This window comes from Ambystoma mexicanum, chromosome 3p, assembly GCF_040938575.1.
Source record: "Ambystoma mexicanum isolate Mex_15411 chromosome 3p, UKY_AmexF1_1, whole genome shotgun sequence".
NCBI lineage: Eukaryota > Metazoa > Chordata > Amphibia > Caudata > Ambystomatidae > Ambystoma > Ambystoma mexicanum.
In genome coordinates, this window is record NC_090925.1 from 891,484,630 (window position 1) to 891,511,855 (window position 27,226).

Genomic DNA, 27,226 nt, shown 5'->3' on the forward strand with positions numbered 1-27,226 from the left:
CGTCTGGCTGTGTCACGATTCAGACCCCTGGTGATCCTTTACATATTTGCCCCCAGGCCACAGTGGTAATGTAGTGTCTAAGAATGGCCCCAAGGGCCTCAAAGACCATAAGGAGGAACTCCTGGTCCCAGTCCTGGCGCCTCTGGCGTCAGGCTCATTGCAGTAAATAGGGCAAGTGTCAGGTACTGATTTGAATCCAACATGGAGGTCTGTATCACAGCTCTGTTCCCAAAACAAGCCCATGCAGACTAGTGTTTTGGGTGTGGTTGGGACCCTCAGTAGTTTCTGACTATATAAGCCACGCCCCGACTGGAAATCGCGCTTTGCTTTATTCTGCACCTTGCAGCGTAACGCTCACTGTGTCTAGCTCCAGCTTAGCTGATCTCCGGCCCTGGAATCTTCAGTCCTGAAAAAACACTGCCCACCTACTAAGGAGAAAGAAACTGAAAAACATTATTCTCAGCACTTACCTGAAAGCAGCGGGCATTGAACTCAGTCCAGCCTGTTCGCTCGCTTACTGCTCCAGGAGACTATCGCAGCCTGCAGCGTAGGAAAAGAGAAGAAACAAGACAGCAGGTTAGCAACCTTCACAATCGCCCCAGGCCCAACCCCAGTGCTTCGCGCACCAAGCCTTACCTGTCATCCTCGTTGGCCTCGGCTCTGCGCCCTCCGCTCTTCATCCGACTGCAAGCAGAGACACGCGTCCCCACGTCGCGAACGACCGCAGAGGCGAAACCTGCAGGGACAAAAAGGATCATCACATTAGACGGGTACATTTCGAACAGTCGGAAAAGACACCGAAAAGAAGGACAAACACAGAAAAGGAGGAAAGAGACAGGAGAGAGCCCGAAAGGCAATTGAGAAAGAATGCAAGAGACTCTTACAATTACAGGGTAATGACACTCTTCACTCACCTGAAAGTGGCAAAACAAGTGTCGGAGCCACAGTCGGTCTGGGCTCGACCTGCCAGCCTGCGGACCAGTGAAGTAACTAGGTCCATTAGGATGCCTGCACCCACAACGGCGCCCCTGCATAGAGAAGCAGGACAGAGAGCTCACTGCTTACAAACACAAGGTGAGAGATAACCCTGAGGGAAGGCTTTAGTGATCAGAGGGAGGTGGGGCCACACCAATCAAGAACTTTACTCTAATTGCTCCCTTAACCTGTCATAGGAGCAGATTTCCCCAAGGTGAATCGTTGACAAGAGTGACCACAGAAGTAGCGCCAACCACCCAGCATCGTTCGACGCCCCTGCGGAGACCAAGTGAGCGCAACAGGCTGTAGGGCTTGGGTGTGGATTTTGTGAGGATAGTTAAGGATTTTGGAGTCAGGGAACTATTATTCTTCTTATCAGTTCCTCATCGGTGGTGGAATGAAGAAGGTCGTCACCCTCGAACGGTATTCCAATATGCGCTCCTGGACATCCGGGTTGAACTTTGTAGCCCGTAGCCAGGCAGATCTTCTCATGTCCGTGGCGATACAGAGGAAATGGCCCACGGTGTCTATATGAGCCGCTGTGGACTCCATGATGTCCTGCGCCACCATTTTTCCTTCTGCCAGCCCCGCCTTGAAGTGCGCCTGACTCTGCACTGGAAGGAAATCGGCTATTTCTCACCAAATCCTTTGATTTACAGCAGCAAGCATGGCATCCGCATTCGACTGACGATGGTGCAGCGAGGCGCTGTAATAGACCACCTTTCCATAAGCCTCCAAGATTTTCTCCTCCTTGTCTAGAAGCGCCGAGGATGAGGTAGCCGGGGAAGACTGCAGCTTGGAACATAGTACGGTTGTGGCAATCACAGAGGAGTGTGGTTGAGTGGATCCCCCTCCAATTGCCTGTACTTGGCGTCGAGGCGCCACTTGGTAGGCTGCACCAAATGGGGTTCAAGCCATCCCTTTTTGGCCAAGGCTACAACATCCTTTTGGACGAAGACGGTGTGTCGGGATCCTCCTCCTCATCAGTGTGCACCAGGGTGTCCTGCTGGTCTTGAGCGGGTCGAGGAGTACTAGGTGCCGAAGGCTGATGTGTGCTGACCTGAGCAGGAGGCTGTTGTGGAGACCTGTGTGGAACCGCCTGGGCTGCAGGAAGCAGGGGGGCCAGAATCGTGGGGCCAGAATCGTGGGGCCCAGAGCGGGAAGCTGGGGCTGTGCGGAGGCCTGAGGCACTGGAACCACAGGAAGGATGATCACAGGCGCTAGAGGCAGGACTGGAACAAGCATGTCCCTGATCACATCCAGAAGGATGGTTCCCATCTGGTGGGAGCTCATGAGTGTGAGGAACTTAAAAAAATAAAAAATAAAAAAAATAAAAAAAAAACTGTCCTCACAGGCCGCTGGGGCTCTAGGTGGCGCAGGAGTAGGAGCCAGGCCTTGAGGTTGCTGAGGCCTGGACGTACTCTGCCTTGTTGCATGTGGGGTGTATCTGTCCTGCAACACTGAATGATATGCTGTAGGTCACGTACCTGGTGAGTATCAATCCCACCTGTAAACTCGTTCCCCTACCTGAACCCCCGACGGGGGGTGGCATCGGACGAGCGTCCATTTAGTCTGGCGCGGCATCCATTTTGTCAGGCTGCATGCCACATGCCAGCATCGTGGTGCTTGCTGCACTGTGCCCGGCATCCTCCTGAACTTTTGGCAGTGGAGCATGAGGCCTACCCTTCACCTCAGGACAGGGCCTGGTAGGCGTGGCGCCCTCAGCTGCATCACCGGTAGTGCTGCGTACAGGCACCCCCTCAGACATTTGTCCGGTAGTAGGGTGTAGCCCCTTGGGTGGACACCTGGTAAAAGAACCTTGCGGCCCCTCAGCGACATCACTGACAGGATATACTGACCCTTCGGCCTGGCGGCCGGTAGGTGAAGCAGCCTGGTGTTAGAACCTTAATGGTCGATCCCGCTCGGGCGGGCATTTCCTTGGGAAGGAGTTGCCTTTGTGGGTGAAAACAGTGGCCCTACCTTGGGCCTTGACTTGTGCTTGACTAAGTTCTTCAAGTCCGCTGGAGGTGATCCTTCGAAGAGCTCTCGCCACCGAGCTAACCTGTTCTTTATAGCATGCAGTGTAAGTGCGTCACACGAGGTACAACCCTCCCAGCCATGGTCATTGCCAAGGGAGCGGAGGCAAAGGGCATGGGGGGTCAGACGTAGGGTACACCTGCTGAAGCCCGATGACGTCGACATGCTCCAGGGAAGAGCGTGGTGCCAGAGGACCGAGTACCTGATTAAAGACCAAAAGACAGTTTCTGGGGAAGAGCGCATGGAATTACAAGGCCTAAGCCAAACCCAGGAGCATTGGTGAGAGCGGTCCGCTCCCGTCGATGCGAAAAGAGGAGTGGGGAGTGGCGCTGGTGGGCGGAGTCAGGGGAGAGCATGCTCCCAGGGCCGCACCCCTGCACGCCTCTAAATTTAAAGGGGGAGAAGATTTTTTTTCTGGTGAAAAAGGTTCAGTCTCCCGTCCCTTGCGTGGGTTGCCCATACAGTATGGAGGAAAGGGGACGAGACGTAGGAGAATGTATATGTATCCTGGAGGCTGAGCAAAACTTGACAGTCCTGCGACAGACCAGACTAGAATTGGCCAGGGTGGCCACGTTGAGCTTTTCTTTCACAGGAACTTGTTCAAATAATGAAGATCTTGAAAAGGCCTTGGATGGGCACATTTTTGGAAAACAAGGAAGCACCTGCAGTAACAGACCTGGCAATCGTTTTAGGGCACCACTGCAGAGAAGTTCTGATATCTCCGAAATTAAGAGATCAGCCCGATGGAGAAAGGATTTGTGAAAGAACTGGAGGACGACCACACAGCAAATGAAGTCTTATCTAGTTAAAACTATTCTCGGAAACCAACGGTCTGTGCAGGACACAAGTACTAAAAAGTAACTGGCATGACCAATTAGTATATGGGAGGCACAACATGAGGATCTGAAGACACAGCAAGGCAATGACAGCACCTTTCAGTAAGTGGGCATTTTCCTAGCCCATTAGATACATTTGCCTCATTAACAGCAGAACATGTTTTCTCTTCAGTCACACAGAAGTAATCAGCTTGGAAATTAACTATTAAGAAAGACATTCTTAATTTCAATAAACCTAGGAATTGTGAGAAACCACAGCCTACTTTTTACGAACAAATAACAATCCTTGATCTTTCAATACATACTTTCCAAAAATATAAACACATCTTTAATTCATGTGCGGGGCATATAGACAATATATTTTGAAGGTTGAATTCGCGCAGACCAATGATCTGTTGGCTGCAACACCTTGCTCGGCAACCAAGTGAGACCTAAACATCCTGGCTTTTAGCTCATGCCAGTGTGAATTCCTGTGGTGTATTTTCCCTTAATAAGCGTAGGACTACACTTGACAGAATGAAAAGTGATTGGAGCTTAAAAGCCAGGACTAGCTGAACTCTTATGTGAAGTTGCTAGCAGAGAATGCTGGCACAGACACCGAAATGTTTCGGTTTCTCTCCTCACCATCATTTTTAACCCTCAACCTTTACTCCAATGTTTGGTGCCTGCAATATTTCTTAAAGTTCAGGATGGGCTGAACAGATTACACTGGGCATGCGATCTCTAAACTTTAATTTCTACTTCTTTTTGAAGGGTTGTATGTCTAAATACTGCCGGTTTCAGGCTCCACGCCAAAATTGCTGCATTAGGCCATTCAATAGGTGGGAAAGTGGCCATTTTGTCTTTGTTTACCCACCCCCTTCCTCTCTGCACATCCACACCCACAGGATTTAGGTTTAATAAGAGGGTTTCATCCCTGAAGCTCCCTTTACTGCCAGTCCCACCACACACACATACTTAACACACAAATACACACACACTTACCTTCCTCCCCATGCTGGCTTCTTAAAGGGAGCTCACAGGTCGGGCCTGTCAGCCCCTGTGCTCGTTGAAGGTGCTCAACCTTGGAGCTCCCTTAGTCTGTGCCCGTGAAATTTAGATCGCAGGCAATAGGCCGTGAACGACTTGAAGATCGAACATTTACACTCCAAAACTACCAGCGATGTGGTCACAATTTGTTTCGTCATTCTTAGACCGAAGCATGCAGCTTGCTGTTCTGCAAGATGCGATTTACTTTGCACTTTAAAAAAAGGCGTTTAAAAAAAGAATATCCATGCACCAGAAATACAGTCATTAACAAACCATTATTTCTATTTTTATTTAGTATTTGTGTTCTTGAATGCAGATACATTTTGAACAGGCAAGTGAGGATGTGTGGATGCAGATAATAAATGAGCTCAAAACAAAATCATAGGGATGAAAACAAAGAACTCAAGCTCAACATGAGACCCTGCTTGGTGTGCTCATCTACAGAGGCTCACATTCAAATCAGACAGGGTTGGCCCTTACCTCAGCGAGACTGAGTTCTCTTTCTAAACATTGTAGGTGTACTCTGTCCACTACTGTGTATCCCCACTCGCACCCTTGCTCTGTGGTAATCTGCAATGAAACTGATGGCAAAGTGGCCCTTGTGGAGGAGCAGGAACAGCCTGCGTATTACACCCTGCCAGAGCCGAGAGGTCAAGGAGGACAAGATGGCACAAGTCCCCTTTATTGATAATCTGATGGGTATTGTCGACCACCTGGGATGGTGTCCCTGAGGATCGGTGTGTAGAACGAGGAGGACAGTTTCCATGTTTTTTTCGATGCAATCTAGTCTAGCTTCTGGTGATGGGGCCTTAATGAGAGAGGAACGTGTGACGTCCTAGTCATGTAGCCTGACAAACAGTGGTGGTTGCTTTGTAGGTGAGGCATGTGGTTTTCAATAAAAACCTAGCTGGAAGAGGAGGAAGGGTAATTTGTATAATGTGGGGACTGGTGTTGGAAGAATAGATTGCTATCTGCAATGTGGCCCAAGGATTTTTCGGAGTGGGTGAGATGAGGGTTGCACACTTCCAAACGCATTTGGTCCTGCCATCTTGAAGCAGGTTTCAGTGTTGGAGTTAAGCTTAAAGAAGGCACTTGCGTTAGAATGGTTTTAAGGCATGAGAAAAGGCAACCGATATCTTGTGTGCCCTTGACCATAAGTGCATTTGTGTATTGTAATGCAATGTGTGGGTCATTAGGAGCGCGGGAAAGAGTGAACCCAGCAGATTGTGCCATGTGGACATTGATGACTGAGGAGAGAATCTAAGGGACTCCACAGGTGACAGTTGACCCATCGGGACAGCCTGGCGTTTGCTACATAGGTATAACGTGAACCCTTTCAGGGGAGTGCCAGAGAAGAACAAGTTACTTACCAACTGGCAACGTTCTTTCGACTGGCTGTTCCTCCAACGCATTCCACATCTTTGACATATAATGTCCACAGCTGTGCACTTCGGAAACTTTTTCGGCAGAGGGCGTCCTGCGTCGATGGCGTCGGGTCCATGTCCCTCGAGGGCCTCCGTCGAGGACGACGTCACAGGATGTTATAAATAGGACGCACAGCGCCCGTAGCCTCAGTTGAAGTTTTTCCCCCAGAACGTGTGACACCTTTCAGATGCCTGCTGGACTGCATTTAGCCTTGCGGAAACGGAAGCTGCATTCGCATAGGAAATTCTCCTGAGGGGCAGGCTGGGAGGGCGATGTGGAATGCGTTGGAGGAACATCCAGTCGAAAGAACGTTATCAGTTGGTAAGTAACTTGTTCTTCGAATGGATTGTGTCCTCCAACGCACTCCACAACTTTGACTCCCAAAGCAGTACCAGTAAATGGAGGAGGGAAGATAATTCAGAATACCCAATTAGATACCCAAAGGCCATATCCTGACCATGGATTGTATCCAGGGAATAATGTTTTACAAATGTATGGATTGAAGCCCAAGTAGCGGCATCACAAATATTCCTAATAGGAACACCCCTCTGGAGGGCGGTGGAAGTAGCCACGCCTCTAGTGGAATGAGCTCTAAACCCTTCAGGAGGGTCTTTACCCGCCAACTGGTAACACCCCGCAATGGTAAGATTAATCCACCTCGACAAAGTATGTTTGGTAACAGCCTGGCCCAATCGGTGTCCAGCATATCCCACAAAGAGTTGATTGTCCACTCTGACCCTGGACATCCTAGAAATGTAAAAGCTAAGAGCTCTATTAGGATCTAACCGATGGAGACGCTCCTCTTCCTTACCAGGATGAGGAGGGTAGAAAGATGGAAGAACCACCTTTTGACTCGAATGATATTCAGAGACTACCCTAGGTAGAAAAGAAGGACGTACTCGCAGTACAACCCTGTCCTTGTGAAACACAGTAAAGGGTGGCTTAGCTGAAAGTGCCTGCAATTCACTCACTCTGTGAGCGGAAGTAACCGCAACGAAGAACAGGGCCTTGAAGGACAGTAATTTCAAAGGACAAGAGTGCAAAGGTTCAAACGAAGACCCATGAGAAATCTCAAAACCAAATTCAAATCCCAAACCGGCCCCTGGAAAGGGGATGACGGGAATACATTAGTCAGTCCTTTAACAAACTGATCCAAGGAATCTTAAAGTAAGAACATTCTTCAGACGAGCGCTTAAAGATAGACAGCGCCGCCAGGAAACCTTTAATGGTATCCACTTGAAGGCACCTGTGGGCCAAAGAAAGCAAGAAAGACAAAACCATAGGAATGGGGTACTAAATCCTGCACCAGTCGCAGAACTTACGGCAACGGTACATGGATTTCATTGCAGGCCGCCTGGCTGAAAACAACATATCCATCACATCATCCGGGTGGTCCCAATCCTTATACCTCAACCTTTCAGATACCAAGCGTGAAGGTTGAGAGTATTGACCTCTGAGTGGAGAACCTGACCCCCCCTCGCACGAGAGAAGATCCTATCGGCAGGGAAGACTGCATGGAGGGCAGATGAACATTTCCAAAAGGTCCGGTTACCACGCTCTCCCGGATCAATGAGTATCATGTGGGTACCGAACCTCCGTAACCTCCGCAAAACTTGAGGAATGACGGGGACTGGAGGAAACTCATACAGCAGTGGGAATGACCAATCCACCACAAATGCGTCTCCTAAGGCTCCTCTTGGAGGAAATTCCCTTGAGCAGAATCTCTCGCACTTCCGGTTGACACTGGTGCCAAAGAGATTCACTTGCAGGGTTCCCCAAGGGCGAAGATCTTCTGAAGGACTTCCTGAGCCAACTCCCACTCGTGAGAGACTGTGCTCTTCCTGCTCAGAGCGTCCGCCGCCACATTTTCATCGCTGGCCAGATGAACTGCCGAGATCGAAATTTCCTGTTGGATGGCCCAGAACCAGAGCTGCATTGCCACTCTGCACAACGGGAGTGACCCTGCCCCCCCTTTTTTGTTGAGGTAATGCATGGCCACTGTGTTGTCCATCATAACCAAGACACTCTTCCCCCGTACAGAGGGCAGAAAAGCCTTCAGGGCCAGCCTGATGACTCTCAGCTCTAACAGATTGATGTGGAGTCTGGACTCCGACGGAGACGAACGACCGCTGGCGGTCAAGCTGTTGGCATGAGCGCCCCATCCTGTGAGGGAAGCGTCCGTCAATACAGTCACCTCCGGCCACGGTTGCCAAAACGGTTCCCCCTTCATCAGGTTCCCTTCGTTCACCCACCACAGAAGGTCCTGGGAGACCGAGCGTGGGATCTGAACAGGATCTGTCATCTTGCCGGAGAACTGCAACCACTGCATCTTAAGGACCCATTGCAGGGATCTCATCCACAGCCTGGCCTCTGGCACCAGAAAAATGCAGGAAGCCATGAGGCAGAGCAACCTTAAGAACTCGAAAGCCTGGAGTCACTGGGCATGTTGAAACTTGTCCACCATCTGTACAATGTGATGAGCCCTTACCTTAGGAGGCAAACACTTCCCCAAGGATGTGTCCAACACATCCCCCATGTACTGGAGCTGTTGGGAAGGTGTCAGTTGTGACGTCTTTAAATTCAGGGAGAAGCCCAGCCTGTGGAGGGTGCGGCCGGTGACACTGATGATCCAAAGCTAGCTCAGGAGAGCGCGCCCGGATAAGCCAGTCGTCCAGGTAGGGGTAGACGTGAATCCCCCCTCGCCTGAGGTACGCTGCCACTACCACGAGTTTGGTGAAGACCCTCGGGCAGAGGTCAATCCGAACGGCAGGACCTGAAACTGAAAGTGCGAGTCGCTAGCCGCAAACTTCAGGTACTTCCTGTGCGCGGGATGCATCGGCACATGGAAGTATGCATCCTTGAGTTCCAGAGAAACCAACCAACTCTGTAGTTGAAGGGCCTGGAGGACTTGAGAAAGAGTGACCATCTTGAACTTGTCCTTCCTGAGAAGTTGGTTCAACCAACCCAAGTCCATGATGGGTCTCAATCCCCCCCGTCTTTCTTTGGGATAAAAAAAAAATAAGGGCAATACCAACCCTTGTTCCTCTCCGCTACAGGCACCAGTTCTATGGCACCTTTCTCCGGCAGGGACAAGATTTCCTGCGCAAGGAGCGGATCCGGACTCTTCAAAGAGTGTTTCCCTGGTGGATTGTCATGAGCCCGCTGAAGGAAGGGAAGGCAGTAGCCGTGGGCTATGGTATCCAGAACCCACGTATCCGAAGTAATGGCCCACCATTCTTCGAGATGCTGAGACAGTCTGCCCCCAACCGGCGAACCATGGGACATGGCCTCACGACTGTTTGGAAGCAGCAGTGCCTGAAGGCAAGGAGGCAGCTGTCTGAGCGGCTTTGGCAGCACGATTTCCCCAACCACCATGGGTACTTTTTCGCTGGCCCCTTTGACTCGCGGCCCCCCTCGTTCTACCAACGGAGGAGTAGTAACAAAAAGAAACCCCCCCTCCATTGCTGTCCCCTAGGAAGTAAAGGCGGAGTTTGACGCACTGCATCACTTTAAGACTTCGTTGCCACTTTTGAAGTCTGCAACCTCAAGGCTCTCGTCAGCCTTGCTGCCAAATAAATGAGCGCCATCAAAGGGCATGTTCAGAAGACAGGCTTACACATCCGGAGCAAATCCTGTCTAACGGAATCAAACACAAATATGCGTATAACGGTGCTTGCAGCCATGGACTGGCTCACAAGGTCAGCCTTATCCAAACCCGACTGAAGGGCCTCACACATGTCATCCTTGCCATCCTGCACGATAGCAAGGAAACCATCCCTTTCTTCCTCCTCGGGAATACGCTTGCCAAGGCACACGTGGAGTTGGCCGATTTCAAGACCATGCTCCCAGAAGAAAATACCTTCCATGCACAACCGTCGAAGCGCTTGTCGTCCCTATCCGGAGGGATGGTAGGGTACGCCGCCTGCCTTGAGGTGGCCGTAGCCGCCTGAACCACCCAACTCTCAGGAGTGGGGTGAGTAGACAAATAGCTGGGGTCGCTAACGGAATAGCGGTATTTCTTAGTAAGATTTTTATTTACGGCCTGAAGAGATTCCAGGGTCTGCCAAGCAGCTGCCACCCTTTTCTGCAAGGTAGAATGAAATGGCTAAACAGGGTCAGAGGACGGACCTTGATCCAAGATGTCCGTCAGATCATCTTTCACAAAATCTTCTGGAGGACTAGACCAGCCCAAATACTCAGACTCGTGCCATGAGTCTCCTATAAGACGACTCTGCATGAGCCCCAGGCTCAGGTCTACCAAACTCCACTTCCGGGGAAGTGGCCAGTCCACTTGCATCATGGAGGGTTTGTCTCAACTCCTCCAACTGACTGTCCGCAGAAAAAATGGGAGCATCATCAAGGTCATCAGATTCCTCAACCTCAGACCTTTCCTCCTCTTCAAAAATATCATAGAGAGGGGGTTGAAACCCAGGTCTGGGGACAGAAGAGGGCCTGGAGGCCAAAACCGGCTTTACTGACTTCGATGTAGTCTTTCTTGGAGGATCAACAATGTCTGGGTACTCCAATGGCAAATTCTGAGAAAAAATTCCCAAAGACGTAGATAGCGCTGAAGGCTTCGACGTCGAGAGCGTCGACAACATCAACATCGAGATTGCCGAAGGCGTCGACAAAAGTGCTGACAGCGCCGTGGGCTGATACGACGGCAAGGCGTTGATGTCCGAATCGGACAGACACAGTGCCGAACGAGTCGACGCCGGCCCTCAATAGGTTGCTGCAGTCCCGCTGGGGACGAGGACCGAGACATTGAGACATGTCTCTTGCAACCTTTCGAAACCTTGTCCGTACGGGACCTCAACGGCTCCCGATGTGTGTCGTGTCGTGAACCCGAGCCCGAAGGTGTGCAAGCCTCAGACCGAGACCGATCCAGGCCAGCTTTGTCAGAAGGAGCGACCACACCCAAGTCTTGTGATTGAAAAATCGCCATCATAGATTTCCTGAAAGCAGCCCATTCCTCCGTAAGGGCACTTAACCTTCCTCGAGGCACCATCCTCCGAGGAGGACGGGGAAGGCGACCGGTGACGGCGCTTCTGCGAGTGCCGGGACGAGGAAGACGAGTGGTGGGAACAACTCCGGGACCGAGAACCCCGGGATTCCTTCTGACGTGGAGAGTCGCCCCTTGAGTCATCGGTGGAAACCCCCTTGGACTTGTTAGTCCGGGACTTAACAGGCTTCGAGCTCCTACCCACCTGGAGATTCCCCTTCCGCTGCCGCAAGGCCATTGCAGTCAGCGACTGGAATTTCGAGCAGTCATCGGAGACATCTTGGACTTGCAGTCCCGGCAGGTCTTGAAACCGGACCGCGGAGTCGAAGGGGTCGAACAGAAAGACATATTCAATGAACAAAACTCACAAGGCGCGCCGAGTCTCACGAAGTTAACATGTTCACGGAAAAAAAGAACTGAGGCTACGGGCGCCGTGCATCCTATTTATAACATCCTGTGACGTCATCCTCGACGGAGGCCCTCGAGGGACATGGACCAGACGCCATCGACGCCTGACACCCTCTGCCGAAAATGTTTCCGAAGTGCACAGCTGTGGACATTACATGTCAAAGATGTGGAATGCGTTGGAGGACACAATCCATTCGAACCACATCCTGGGAGCAAGGAAAGTGCTTAGTGTGTGATGATTGACTGTATCGAATATAGCCGAGATATCAAGGAGAACAAGATGGCACAAGTCCCCTTTATCGATAATCTGAAGGACAATGTGGGCCACCTCGGATGGTGAATGTTTCAGTGCTGCATTGGGGAGTCCCCTGTATTTGTAATCCCGGACCAGAATGAGTCATTTGATTTTTATTAAGTAGTTGATATACAACTACCTTTGCAATGACTTTGCTGATAAACGGGAGGTTCATGATTGGGTGGTTGTTCACTAGATCTTCCGGTTTGAGGGATGATATTTTTCAGTAGTGGGTGTATAAGCCCTGTTTTTAGGACGTCTGGAAATGTATTCTGGTTGACTAGGCTAAGAAGAGCAGTTGGGTCAGGACCGGTATATTTCTTTTTAAGAATGGTTTGCTCGGAGGATGACATCAGCATAAGTGGTCGGTTTTAGGGATTCAAGCGTGTTGGAGTGGTCATTGGGGGAGAGAATCTGGTCCAGGATGAACAGGCAATGGGGGGTAGAGGGGAAAGGGGTCAGAGGATTTAGAACCATCTATGTGGAGCCTGATTGAATTGATCTTGCTGATAAATAAGACATTGCTAGCCTCAAAAGACTTCTGGGATTCTGCTCCATCTGAATCTAGATGGTGGTGTTCAAGCAGTGATTGACTGCTGAACAAAAGGCTTTGCTCCTTTTAGAGGTTGCTTTAATGGTGGTGGTGTAATAAGTAGCCTTGGCATCAGATATCAGGGACTGCGGTTTGTAATCTAAGGACTTGAGGGATAAAAGGTGCTTCGGTTTGTAGGCCTTGCAGCAGCATTTCTCAAGACATTTTGCACATATGGCATAAACCCAAAACTTCAAATTCATTAACTGCGCCACATGACACTGACCTGTCTAGGGGCTGTTGACATAGTACAGTTTTTTTTTAAATTTATCTTGCAGCATCCTTGCTATCTGCTGAAATCTCATGAAAGACTTTTCTTGCTAGGTATAAACTGTGACACATCTCTCGAATGATTGCCACACAGTTTAAATATTTCTTGCTAGGGTTATCAAGTAGTTGAATGCGCATGCCCAGGCTACATAGTCAAACACCTTACCCTCAAAAGCATGCAACATTTCAGATTCCCAGTCTGGAGGAAGATCTGTTACTTTTTCATTCAAACGTTCAATGGAATCCTGAACTGGACTTTCCAGCATGGAATGGGTAGTGTGGAAGGATAAGGTTATCGGAAGGTCAACAGGACAATTAAAAAGCAAGTGTGGTGGGTCGGAAGGTGGAGTCAGACAATGGACATTATGAGGTTCTTTTATTTAAATAATGAAAGAAAATGCCTATCTCACCCTGTCGCTTTAGGGGACTTTCCTACATAACTAAATTAAACTAAAGGTGCTTGATGTCGTCACTATGTCAAAAACCAAAATGTCCTAATTCCAACACTAAATCTACCCAACCCTACCACTAAAAATTAAAAATAAGCTGAGCCAAAATAATGTCTCTTCTGGTGGCCTCCGCTTTGTCTTTTATCTTGAGGCGTTCCTTCAGGGTTTTCTTATTGAGTACAACTTCAATGAGCAAATGCCTCTATTTGAAAATACAGCTCCTTATGTTGATCTATTCCGAGAAGAGTTTAGGGTTTTATTTACCAGCTCACGTAGCTCTTCCCAACTGGTCATGAATCTTGCCTTCAAGACCATATGTCCCTTATCTTGGTTCTCCTCGAGTCAATAGTCTCTCAAACATCTTCCTTTTGCTTTATGTTTTTCACTTGCTTTATAAACTCTGCGGGTCCCCCAGCTCTGGGGTCTCCATAATGAACTCTTTTCCTCCTTGGTTATCTCACTCTGTATTCTTAACACATAACACGTTCTATCATTTCCTGTTAAGTGGTATCCCCACTCTTCAGCACTTATCTCTCTTTGAGGTATCTCATGTGGTTCTTTTCTCTCCCCTAGGTTCTTTGTCTCTACTTTCTTAATGCTTCACAGTTGTTCTTATTGTTTAGGGTTTTGTACAGTTCCTTAGTTACCTTGTGATGCTGGTTCTCTATTCCATTATTGCCCTTATGGCCATCACAGTCTCTGCTCTTTATTACAGACTTTCCTGGTGGCCTCCAGCTACTCCAGTCCACCCTAGTACCTGTGTTTGTTGTGGGTGACTTCACAGTGCTCGGCACTCGCTCAAGCCGGTTAGTCTGCTTTCTCACGTCCGCTTTTTGGGCGTCTCGCTTGTTGCAGTCTCGCAGTCTTGATGCGTTCTGCGAATGACAGCAGATGGGAGCTTTCCACTCTCCTGGTCTTCCAGGTTTCTGCGTTCTTATACCGGCACCAGGCCCAACACGGCTCCTCCATGGTTGCACTACCTCATTGGACGGATCCTTCCTTCCTTCCCTCGTCTGGACAACGGCTTCCCTGCTGTCCGTTTGGATGTTGCTGAGGCATCTCCGATTGGCATCCATTGGTTATCAGAGTGCCGCGGGTTCCACGCCACACTGTCAACCCTCCACGGCATTGACACGCAAGGGGGCTTCGCCTGCGTAGCGTTCTCTCTCCTCAGGCCTTCTCATCCCATTTTCATACAAACATTTCTTAAAGGGGTAGTTCCTTTTCGTGCAGACAGCGTGCTTGATTCAACACTTGTGTATGGGTTCGATATAAATAAAATATCATATCTTATCAACTTTGTCTATAGCCAAACAGTAGTACGACACAGTGTTTTGAACGAGAGGCAGTCCCATAAATGCAGATAAAGTGCCCTGCATAGGGAGTTGCCTTTGGGAATGGGAGTCCTTGTCCCCTAAGGGGGTGTCACTCCCAGTGAGGTCGCACTTGCCAAGACCCAGAGGGAAGGTCTTGCAGATGGGCTCTACTCCATAGCCTCAAAGGGGGTGGTTGCCCCCTGGGAAGAAGGGACGAATACCCCTAATTCGTTACACAAGGTAGGTGGGAATAAAGAATCACAGAATCAAATCAAACAATAAAATTATTAAAAGGGACAGATGTTAAATAAAGTCATTGAGTTGACAGCTGTATTGTCACATAAAATCTATGCTTCATTATTCATCATCCAACCCTTAGTTACCACCCAAATGTTCTGGATGTATATGTCAAGGGAAATAACGAAATAACTGAAGATACCAGCCGTGTGATGCCATTATACCCTTCTGTGTTGTGTATTCTATTCTGTTCCATATGGAAGGCCCTGCTCATGTGTGCACGCGGGCTCCGCCAAAGCAAATGAGGGCTATAGCATAGTGGCTGGGAATATTTCACAAGATTCAAATTCTGTACAGAAAACACAGTAATTTATCAGAACTACCATTAACCTTTACTTTAACAAACCAATCAATTGATAATGTCACAACTACATACATAACAAATCTGCGATGCCAACAGTCTGTTAGGACCCACAATGGCACTTTCAATGAATGCAAGATTTAAGACGTGACCATGTGCTCCCAAGTAATAAAATGAATTATAAGAGAAATAAATCCAGTTTAGGGACTAAAACATTCAACGTTTGTGGCGAGAATACATCTCCATTATTAAGTCTGGACAAATGGAGCTTTACATCTTTGCCAGACCTCTTGTAGCACTCTCTACAGTGGCCCAAGTGACAATCTGCTTCTCTGTGATACAGAAAGAGTGAAAGCTGTGTTAGACTGTCCTACATTTTGTATAAGCTTGTGCAACTGTGTACGGTAGGGAAAGGTGTAAAACCTGTTTCAGGAGCTTTTTTGTCTTGAGGCTGTTTTGTTCCTTTCCATTTTCCAACTGCATTATAGCTTGGTTGAAAAATATAATGAAGGAGGGCTGAAACCAGAAAATGCAATTCAGTGGACCTTCACACCTGAACTACGGCAGTGTTTTACGGATCCCATCTCAAAATGGTAGGAACAACTTTGAGCTGCAGCATTTAATGTTACACCATAGTGAATTAATCACTAAATTACATTCTTTCTTGGGGAACATTTTTGCTGAATTATATAACTTTGAGCTGTGGAACGTAATCTAAGAAAGCGGCCACGTCTAATCCAAACAATAGGCTGCCGCATTTGTAATGAGACCTGCCCGATTTTTGGGACATGCATTCTAAGCGATTACCCGAGAAATTAAAACAAGGCAGCAAAGCAAACACAAAGCTTGACAATCAGGTATATACTATGATGTGGAAGCATTGGTAATTCTCTAAAAGGGCAAATCTACAATTAATAGGAATTGCAAAAGCAAAATCGGTCTGGCCTTGAGAATGTAGATGGCAAGAGTTTTTTCTGTGGGGGCTTCACAAAACAATCTTAATCCTTTATATTTACAAAGCAAGATTTATTTGTTTGAATTGAGCACTGCATTGCCTCAAACAAACCACTCAGTATTGCGCGTCTGTCATTCATTTTAGAATATTTACAGGTAGCTACACACCCAAATATGAGTAAGTTCTTCTCAACTCTGAAACACTCTGTTCGGAGATATCGCCGGGTTTTCTCATTCAAGCGTCTAGATCGTGTTGGCCTCTCCTCTGCATCACTTTCCAGCTCTGAGAACTCCATCAGCTCATCATCCTCAAAAGAATTGTAGTGTTTGGTTTGTCGTCTGACACGAGGTTGATCGATCACCAGAGACTCCTGGGTAAGAAAATTAAAGTTTTACTGCTTCACAAGCATGTTCTCAAATACAAATGTTTCTATACAAATCAGACGATTTCTCCTGAATCAATCTTTGCTATATTTAACATCTGTTTGTGGGTCAATGTCCATTCATGTATTTGCTACATATAGCAGTGAAGGACAATAGATTTGCTAATTTCTGTCAAGGTAATTTCAATTTCTTATTATGACGAAATACTGACTTTGCAAGTGGAAATGTACAGATTCTAACGTCAATCACCTTTACAAAAACAAACCACATACTGGTCCGAGTGTTAGACTGGTAGAAAACATTTGCCTGAGAATGAACAAGAAAAGGACCTTCACACGCCAATTAAAATTTATGTCTTTTGGCAACACAGTAAACAATAGCAGATGATGCATTTTAAAGCCATTAAAATTGGTTAAAAAAATAAATCGGCAGCACAAAACAGTAATCAAGAAAAACTACCAAACAGGTATAAAAGGCCCGTGCATACAAACCGGAGTGAACGGGTTTGGGGTGAGGTCAGTTGGTGTGGAGGTCGAGTGGAGAGCTCAGGAGTCTGTGGCCGTGGTGGGTTCGAGTGGAGGTATGTTATTGAATGTGGGAGAGAGTGGTACCAAACTGATAGAGTGAAGCAGTGACTATAAGAGTGTGGGTGAGATTAAGTGTTTGCGGGCAGTGCTTTTGGGAGTAAGCGTTAAGACAGAGGGGCGTGGAAGATAGGACAGTGAGTGAGCAGAGGATGGTATAGGAAGGGGTGTCAGAGTAGGTGGAGTAAAGGGAAGTAGTGAAACAAGAGAGCAGTGTTTGGAGGGGGAGAAAAAAGAGGGAGTAGCAAAAGAAAGTGGAGCTTGGAGGGTGTATTCAGTAGAGTAAGGGAGAGAGAGAGTGCAAGAGAGGGAGAGGAAAAGTGTGGGAAGATCGGAGGGCCTGAAGAGGAGAGAGGGAAAGTAGAGAGAAGCATAGAGGATGAGAAGGGAATAGTTTCTTACCTGTAACTCTATTTCTCCAGCATTGGTATCTTTCATGGATTCACATGCTTAGAATATTCCCCGTCGTCAGACTGGGAACCCTCGTTACATTTATAAAGCCTTTTTCCATAGGAAAAATGGTGACACTTTTGTGTCCCATCTATGTCGTTTTGGGCTGTTTACGCACGCCCCAATAGGATATAGCGGTATAAATGCCCCGCCCCCGCGGCTTCCTTCAGATTTTAACCCATCCAAAGTAGAATGGGGTATATATATATATATATATATATATATATATATATATATATATATATATATATATGATACATTACTCACCGTAATCGTATTTCTGATGCTTGTATCTGCTTAGATTCACATGCTGTGCATAGGCCGACATCTAGTGGAAGCTGCAGAGTATTACAGTTTGTTTTTCGAAACTCAAAAATGGGCGCCGACACAGGGCGTGCCAGTAATACTATCCCTAGTGTGACGTCCCCTGTACCCATGATCCCTCACGTGTCTAGGACCCTCAGATTGTATTTTTTCTGACATAAGGTAGCATGAGGAGAAGCGAGAGTACAGATGATCTAAGCAGATAGAAGATAGATAAGATAAGACTACAAGCATCCATGCGCCTTCTCTCAGAGGGGAGGAAGGGTGGGTCGCAAGTGAATCTAAGCAGATACAAGCATCAGAAATACGATTACGGTGAGTAATGTATCCCTTCTGAGGCTTGTGGAATCTGCTTAGATCACATGCTCTGCATAGATTAGCGAGCAGTGTTAGGAGGTGGGATTTGAGAAGGGTCATGAGCAAATAAATGTCTTAGAACCGCTTGTCCCACTTGAGTATCTGTCTTGGAATGGGTGTCAATGCAGTAGTGCTGAGTAAAAGTGTGAATAGAGCTCCAAGTAGCTGCTTTGCAAATGGTGTCAAGGGGAACATTTGCAATGAAAGCCAGAGTGGCCCCAATGACTCTTGTCGAGTGGGCTCTGGGCGTAAAAGGCAAAGTTTTGTCAGAAAGAGAGTAACACAACTGGATACAGTTGACAATCCACTTGGAGATGGCACCCTTAGAGACACGATCTCCCTCCTTGCCTGTGGCTACGGAGACAAACAGTTGATCTGTTTTCCTAAGCGGTCTGGTCTTGTTTACGTAGTAAAGGACCGCCCTACGCACATCTAGGGTGTGTAGTTTAACCTCAGCTGAGCTTTGTGGGTTTTGGAAGTAAGCCGGAAGCTTGATGGACTGGTTTTCATGAAATTTGGAAATAAACTTAGGTGAGAACCTAGGGTGTGTCTGTAAAACCAGCTTATCCTTATGAATAGTCAAGAAAGGATCCTGCACTGACAGAGCCTGAATTTCACTGACCCTTCTTATTTTCTTTCTTATTTTGGCACCAGATAACGAATCTCTTCCATTTGTCAAAGTAGCAGTGCCTCGTGTTGGGCTTCCTAGCCTCTTTTAGGATGTCCATACACCTCTGTGGTAATTTGAGATGTCCAAACTCTATGACCTCAGAGCCATGCTGACAGGTTCATTGAGTTGGGTTGAGGGTGCACTGTTTGACCTTGGTGCTGGGACAATAGGTTGTACCAGCTTGGAAGTTTGATGGGTTCGTACACCGCCAGTCTGCTTAAGTGTGGGAACCACGGTTGTCTCGCCCACATGGGAGCAACCAGGACGAGCCTCATCGATTCTCTGTTCATCTTGTTGACCACCTTCCTGATTAGGGGGGTTGGTGGAAAAGCATACGCAAACATCCCTGACCAGTTCATCCACAGGGCGTTCCCCTGGGAGTCTGGTTGGGGGAACCTGGATGCGAATCCTGGGCATTGTCTGTTTTCGCTTGTGGCGAATAGGTCTATAGTGGAGGAAACCCCACTGAGAGAAGATATTTTCTACGACTTCTCTGTGTAGACACCACTCATGTTCCTCTGGGAGGGGGTCTCTGCTGAGAGCATCCGCTATGGAATTGAGATTCCCCTGGAACAAGTTGCGATGACAGGAAGATGTTCAGTCTGAGTGCCCATATCCAGATTTTCTGGGCAAGCTTGGACAGATTTGGCAAGCGAGTCCCTCCTTGTTTGTTCAGGTAGAACATGGCTGTAGTGCTGTCCGTCCGGATTTGCACTGACAGGTTTAAAAGGTAGGGTTCGAAAGCTTGAAGCGCTCTGAATACTGCCAGAAGCTCTAGCAGGTTGATGTGATTCTTGGCCACTGCGTGAGACCAGAGACCGTGAGCTGTGTGTTGGAGATGGTGAGCTGCCCATCCCGTCAGGCATGCATCGGTTGTGACTACCGCCTGTATCTCGGGATCGTAAAAGGGTTTCCCCTTGGACAGATTCTCTTGTCCACCAGTGAAGGCTTTGTACCAGTGTTGGCGAAACGACCACTAGATCGTCCCACTGACCACTTGCCTGAGACCATTGTTTCGCCAACCATTCCTGCATGGGACGCATGCGCAGGCGCGCGTGGGGGACCAGGTAAATACATGACGCCATCATGCCCAGCAAGCGCATAGCTTTGCGTACCGTTATCTGGCGACCGGACTGGTCTTGCGGAATTTGCAGCAGTATATTCCGAATTCTTTCCTCTGAAGGAAAGGTCAACCACTCTTGAGTGTCTAGGATAGCCCCCTAAGAATTGTTTGGATGTGCTTGGCACTAGACTTGACTTTTTCTCGTTTATTGAAAAGCCTAATTCGAAGAGGAGGTCGATAGTCCTTTGAATGTTTGTTCTGCAAATTACTGGGGTTTCCCCCGTGATGAGCCAGTCGTCCAGGTAAGGGTACACCGGGATTGCTTCCCAGCATAGGTGTGCTGCCGCCACCGCCAATACCTTGGTGAATACCCTTGGGGCTGAAGCTATCCCGAAGGGCAGTACCTTGAACTGGTAGTGCCGACTGTCCACCTTGAAGCGCAAGTATCTTCTGTGCGCTGGGAACATGGAAATATGAAAATAGACATCTTTCATGTCCAATGTTGCCATGTAATCCCCCTTCTTTAGGAGGGGGATTACCTCTTGGAGAGTTGTCATGCAAAACTTTTGGGGCTTGACATACTTGTTGGCAGGCCTAAAGTCCAATACTGGGCGCATTGTCAAATCTTTTTTTTGGCACAAGGAAGTAAGTTGAATAAATAGCCTTGTTTACCTGGTGTCCCGGGACGAGTTCTATTGCGTCCTTTGCCAGCAGATCGCCGATCTCTTCTAGGAGGATCTTCTGGTGTTCCAAAGAATGTATTTTTTGTCGTGGAGGAAGGTCTCGGGGACGCTCTAGTAGTTCTATACAGTACCCCGCGGATACTGTTGACAGCACCCATCTGTCTGATGTGATCCCTTCCCAAGCTTGGGTGAAGTTGGAAATGCGTCCCCCCTACTGGGGTTGTGTGAGAAGAGACCCTGAACGGAGCGTCACTGTTTCGGTGGAGGTGTGCCGCCTCCCTTATTGGGGCTGCCTCTACCTCTACCACGTCCTCTCTTATTACCCCTGCCGTAACCCTGGGTAGACTGCTGGTTATTATTGTTCCACTGTGTACCCTACCCCTGGGAATAGTTAGAACCTCTCTGGGAATTTTGGCCGCGTGGGCAACGAAAATTGCCATTCCCTCTCTGATTCAGGGGTTTAGTGGTTAGCTGGCCTAGGGATTTGAGTGTTTCATACTCGTCCTTCGCATTCTTTAGTGCGTCCTCGACCGCCTTACCAAACAAATGATCCGGCTCCACCGGTTTGTCCAATAATGATGCTTGAGTTTCAGCCTTGAAACCAGACTGGCGTAGCCAAGCGTGTCTCTTAATAACAGTTCCTTCTGCTATTAATCTGCCGGCGTTATCCGCGGCATCAACGGTTGCCTTTAAAATGCAACCGGACACGGCTCTTCCCTCCGCTGAAACTCGTGCCAATTGGCTCTTTAAGGGTTCTGGTGCGGAGTCTATGAGTGCCACGACCTCTTCCCACTGATGGCAGTTGTAGCTGGACAACAGGGTGGTGGAGTTGGTAATCCTTGCCTGGTAGGCGGAAGTGGAGGCCACTTTCCTGCCTAACCCGTACAGTTTTTTGCTCTCCTTGTCGGGAGGAGCCTCGGACGATGATAAGGGTGTTCCAGCCCTCTTACGGGTGTTAGTAACAACCAGGGAGTCCGGCTTCAGATGCCCCCTTATATATAGTGGGTCTGATTGGGCCGCCTTGAAAAGTTTTTCAATCCTAGGGTTCACTGCTCTGGTGAGGTTAGGATTGAGGAGTGACGGGTCTATTCTTCTTTGAATAGACTTTAGGATAGGGATGGCTGGAGCAACATGCCTCCTTTCCCCCACTAACTCTTCTGCAAAGTCTCTTTCCTCCCGGGCACCCTGGGTGTCAATGTGGAAATGTTCGTCTGCTCGAGACAGCACTTCATTCAGGAGCGGCTGGTTGTCGACAGGGGAGTCGGTAACCGGGCCTCTCTTTCTACTGGGGAGTCTACCCTGTAGGGGTCTTCCTCTTCCTCATCCTGATCCTCATCCCCATAGTAGCCTGTCCCAGTTTGTTCCTCCACCATGCCCAACTCTGGATCCTCGACAAAGGATGTCTCTCCCTGGTAATGAGAGTAGGGCTGGACGTAGAAGGGGTTAGAAGACCCTGTTGGTGTCTCAAAGTGGGACCTTGTACTTGGAGGTATAGGATCCTTAGAGCCAGAGGGTACGGACCCGTCGGGAGTATAAGCAAGAAAGTGCTCTGGTTTTTTGCATAAAAATCTGCCATAGATGACATTCTTGACATTACCCTATCTATGTCAACACTGGTCCATTCTCTGGAACTGGGAATGACCCTTTCTGTGAGTTTTCCAATTTTATCCTGACTAGACTTGGTAGCCTGTGCAGGGGTTTTGGTATTATCAGAAGACCTGGACTTGTCTTTCTGTTTTTGAGGAGTGGAGAGTTCTACGGGCTTGGAAGTGGGTAGAGACTGCTTTTTTTTATCTGTTTCCCTCCCTCCCGTGACTGGAGGAGTGTTTCCCGTGTGTTTTAGCACCCTCTGAGCTATTCGACGCCTGGCGTGGAGGTTCGGGGGGTCTTGACCCTATCCTTCGAGCGTGGAGGTAGGGGTTCGGGATCTGTGGTAATTCGGTCTGCGGGCCCCGAATCTTGGAGAGCGGCCTGAGGGTGGAAGTCGGCTTCGTCTCCCGACGATCGAGCTTCCGTGACCTTAGGGAGCGAGGCACTCTTGGCAATGGTGGATGTTTGCCTGACGTCGTGCGGCGATCTAGATCGAGAGCGCCCAGAGGACGCCGATTCGGACCGTTCTCTACGTGCCTCTTTCCGCGAACTCGACGTGCGCGTCGAGTCTCGGTTGGACTTTATGTGCTTTGTGAAAGTGTCATGACAAGCGCTCGTGTCGCCGGGGGTGTTCCCCATAGCCGGCCTGCCGGTCGACCTTCCGAGGTCGGGGACTTGCGCTCGGCTGCCTTTCGACGCCATAAAGCCCTCGCCGTCCGAAAGTACGGCGTCGCTGCCATCGCTGAAGGCGCCCTCCGCTGCCATGGCCTCTTGACGCCTGGTGTGGCGGGCCCAACTCTTGATTGAATGGCCCTTAAGTGTTTTAGGCTTAAACCTACTACAGGCTCTGCAATTTGCCTCGGAATGGTCCCTCGGCAAGCAGAGGTTGCATGTGGCGTGCCCGTCGACCCAAGGGTATTTGCGATTGCACTTGGGGCAGAATTGGAAAGGGGTACCCTCCATATGCACCTTGTGGCAGCGGGCTGGTAAATGTAGGAATATATAAGTGTATCTATATATTACAAGAGTGTAGAGTAGGACCACCCCCCACTCTCCCTACTTGCGGGGCCGAGGCCAGCGGCCCAGGCCCGGGCCGAGACGGAAGCCTCGAGGCCCAAATCCGTCGTGCAGTCGACGGTCGAAATCCTCTCCGATCCGGCGTCGAGTGTCTAAATTCGGTATCTCGACGTTGGGGTGGAGAAAAGGGGTAAAATTATTAATATTTTTCAAATTTATGGCTTAGCCAGGGAACTCCGCAAAATGCTTCCGACCAGTATGGCGGAAAAAATCAATCTGAGGGTCCTAGACGCGTGAGGGATCATGGGTACAGGGGACGTCACACTAGGGATAGTATTACTGGCACGCCCTGTGTCAAGGCCCATTTTCGAGTTTCAAAAAACAAACTAATACTCCGCAGCTTCCACTAGATGTCGGCCTATGCACAGCATGTGATCTAAGCAGATTCCACAAGCCTCAGAAATATATATGTAGCATTCAGGGGAGGCCGGCGGGCGCATGTGAATCCATGAAAGATACCAACGCTGGAGAAGAACAAGTTACTTCTTACCTTGTAACATTCTTTCAATGGGATGTTCCTCCGACGTATTCCTTATCTTAGATAGCTCTTTACAGCTTTGCTGGCCTCGGAAATTTTTTCTCTCTAGAGGGCGCTGCGCGTCGACGTCCGCCGAGTCGATGTCCCTCGACAGCCGCCGTATCGACGTCAACGTCATCCTGCCTATAAAGGCTGCGCGCAGCGTCCGTTGCTCAGTTCCGTTTTGTAGCCCACAATAATTCTTTCTGGAATCAACTAATCACCCTGAAGGAGCGTAAGCTGCAACAACAAGGGAAGTAATAATGCGGGGATGGATGGGAGGGTCGATAAGGAATACGTCGGAGGAACATCCCATCGAAAGAACGTTACAAGGTAAGAAGTAACTTGTTCTTCGAAGGGATTGTGTCCTCCGACGTATTCCTTATCTTAGATAGGCTCCCATAGCAGTATTCCGTTATTGGAGGTGGGAGTACTGACTTCATGCTTCCTCTTATTGATGAATAGAGTGTAATACTGCCCTTCCAAACCTAGTTTCTTGACTGGAGGAGGAATCCAAGTTGTAAAACCGTGTAAAGGTATGGACGGACGACCATGTGGCAGCCGCACAAATGTCTCGAACCGGCACTCCTCTTTTGAGGGCCGATGAAGCTGCGATACCTCTGGTCGAATGTGCCCTAAGATTTTGAGGGGCCTCTTTTCCTGCCAGTTTATAACATTCCAAAATGGCTAAAATAATCCATCTGGAAATGGTCTGCTTAGTTATCGGTAGCCCTCGCTTGTGACCTGAGTAGCCTACAAACAGCTGGTCTGTTTGTCTTATCCTAGCCAGTCTACTAATGTAAAAACTTAAAGCCCTTCTTGGGTCCAGCTTGTATAACCTCTCTTCCTCTTTCCCCGGATGGGGAGGAGGATAGAAAGATGGAAGGGTAATCTTCTGTGTGATATAAAATTCAGAAACCACCTTTGGGAGGAAATTAGGCTTCACTTGCAGAACAACGTTGTCTTTATGAAAGATTGTATGAGGGGGTTTACAAGAAAGCGCATGTAACTCGCTCACCCTTCTAGCAGATGTAAGTGCTACTAATAAAACAGTCTTAAGGGTAAGAAATCTTAACGAACAAGAGTGGAGTGGTTCGAAAGGTGTGCCCATCAGGAAAGTTAGGACTAAATTTAAATCCCATAGGGGAACCTGGAATGGTCTTGGGGGATAAACGTTAGTTAACCCCTTTAGAAACTGTTTTACCAAGGGTAACTTGAAATAGGATGGTTCTTCTGCAGTGCGCTTAAAGATGGATAGCGCTGCGAGATAGCCCTTGATGGTGCCAACTTGAAGGCCTGAATTTGCTAAGTAAAGTAGGAAGGACAAAACCATTGGTGTACCACATGAAAAGGGATTGATATTCTTTTCCCTACACCAGCTGCAAAATCTGTTCCAACGGCAGCGGTATACAGATTTTGTTGCTGGCCTTCTTGCCGAAAGCAACACCTCCATAACGTCATCAGGGAGGTCCCAATCCTTGTACCTCAGCCTTTCAGAAGCCAAGCGTGAAGGTTGAGGGTTTTGATGTCTGGATGGAGAACCTGACCTCCCTTCTATGAGAGCAGATTCTCTCTGAGTGGAAGTCGAATTGGAGGGCAGATGGACAAGTCTAGAAGGTCCGGGTACCACGTTCTCCTGGCCCAATCCGGGGCAATTAGGATCATGGTTTTCCGGAATCTTCTCAACCTCCTGATCATTTGAGGAATGACAGGGACCGGTGGAAATGCGTACAGGAGTGGAAACTCCCAGTCCACTATGAACTCGTCTCCCAGAGCTCCTCTCGGGGGAAATTGCCTTGAACAGATCGCACTTCCTGTTGACACTGGTGGCGAACAGATCCACCCGAGGGGTTCCCCAAAGGGCGAAGATCTCTTGAAGGACTTCCTGAGCTAGTTCCCACTCGTGGGAGACTGTGCTCTGCCTGCTCAGAGCGTCCGCTGTCAAGTTCTTCTCTCCGGCTAGGTGAACTGCCGATAGAGAGATTCCTTCTTGGATTGCCCAAAACCAGAGCTGCATCGCCTCTCTGCACAGAGGTAGTGATCCTACGCCTCCTCTTTTGTTGAGGTAATGCATGGCCACTGTGTTGTCCGTCATTATCAGGACATTCTTTCCTTATACAGATGGCAGAAAAGCCTTCAGCGCAAGTCTGATGACCCTCAGCTCTAACAGGTTGATATGTAGTCTGGACTCCGATGGAGACCAACGACGGCTGATGGTCAAGTCGTTGGCGTGGGCTCCCCAACCCGTGAGTGAGGCATCCGTGACTACCGTTATCTCCGGCCAAGGTTGCCAAAACTGCTCTCCTTTCAGAATGTTCTCCTGACAGGCCCACCACTGAAGGTCTCGAGCCACCCTGTCGGGAACCTGAAGAAGATCTGTCATTCTCCCTGAGAATTGTAACCACTGAGTTCTCAGTACCCACTGGAGAGATCTCATTCTCAGGCGAGCCTCTGGCACTAGGAAAATGCGTGAATCCCTTCCCTCCTTAGACTTGCAGCCACTACCGACATTAACTTGGTGAAGACCCTCGGGGCGGAGGTCAGCCCAAATGGCAGCACTCGAAATTGATAATGAGAGTTGCCAATTGCGAACCTTAGGTATTTCCTGTGTTTGAGATGGATTGGCACATGGAAATAAGCATCCTGAAGGTACAGAGATACCAACCAGTCCTGGAACTGAAGGGCCTGAAGGATCTGAGAGAGAGTTACCATCTTGAATTTGTCTTTCCTGAGGAATTTGTTCAATTCTCGCAAGTCCAAGATGGGTCTCAGTCCTCCGTCTTTCTTTGGTATGAGAAAGTAAGGAGAGTACCAGCCCTTGTTCCTCTCCGCTACAGGTACCGGTTCTATGGCACCTTTCTCTAGCAGGTCTAAAATTTCCTACAAGAGGAGCGGATCTGGAGCTTTTTGAGAGCTGATCCCCGGTGGATGACTCTGGTATGCGTAGGAGAGGAAGGCAGTAACCTTGTGCAACTGTCTCCAATGCCCAAGCATCTGACGTGATAGCCTGCCATTCCGCCAGATGTTCAGTTAACCTGCCTCCTACAGGTGTCTTGTGAGGGAAGTCGTCAGAGTGGTTTTGGGGCGGCTGATGCAGATGCCAATGGTAAAGAGGCACCTGCTGTTGCTGCGGCTTTTGAATATCTACCCCGTCCACCTCGGGTAGTTCTTCTTTGTCCCCTTTGAGCGGGTCGTCCTCTACCTCTTCCGAATGCGGAGTAGAAGCGAAAGGACTTGCCTCTCGCAGAGGTTCCTGTGGGACGAAAAGGTGTCTGACGGATTGCAGCGCCTAGGGATTTTGCTGCTGCCTTTGATGTTTGCAGTTTTTCTAAACTGTCATC

The 27,226-nt window shown here is 48.7% G+C and overlaps 1 protein-coding gene across 4 annotated transcripts in view; it reads right to left on the minus strand.

The window, feature by feature from the left end:
* Nucleotides 1–27,226, minus strand: part of CHD6 (chromodomain helicase DNA binding protein 6) — a 2,307,824-nt gene that overhangs the window by 1,135,240 nt on the left and 1,145,358 nt on the right. For all 4 annotated transcript variants that reach the window (XM_069652122.1, XM_069652123.1, XM_069652121.1 and 1 more), the window contains exon 20: nucleotides 16,355–16,557. In XM_069652122.1, coding sequence (XP_069508223.1) covers nucleotides 16,355–16,557 — 203 coding nt within the window. The remainder of the gene's footprint in view (nucleotides 1–16,354; nucleotides 16,558–27,226) is intronic.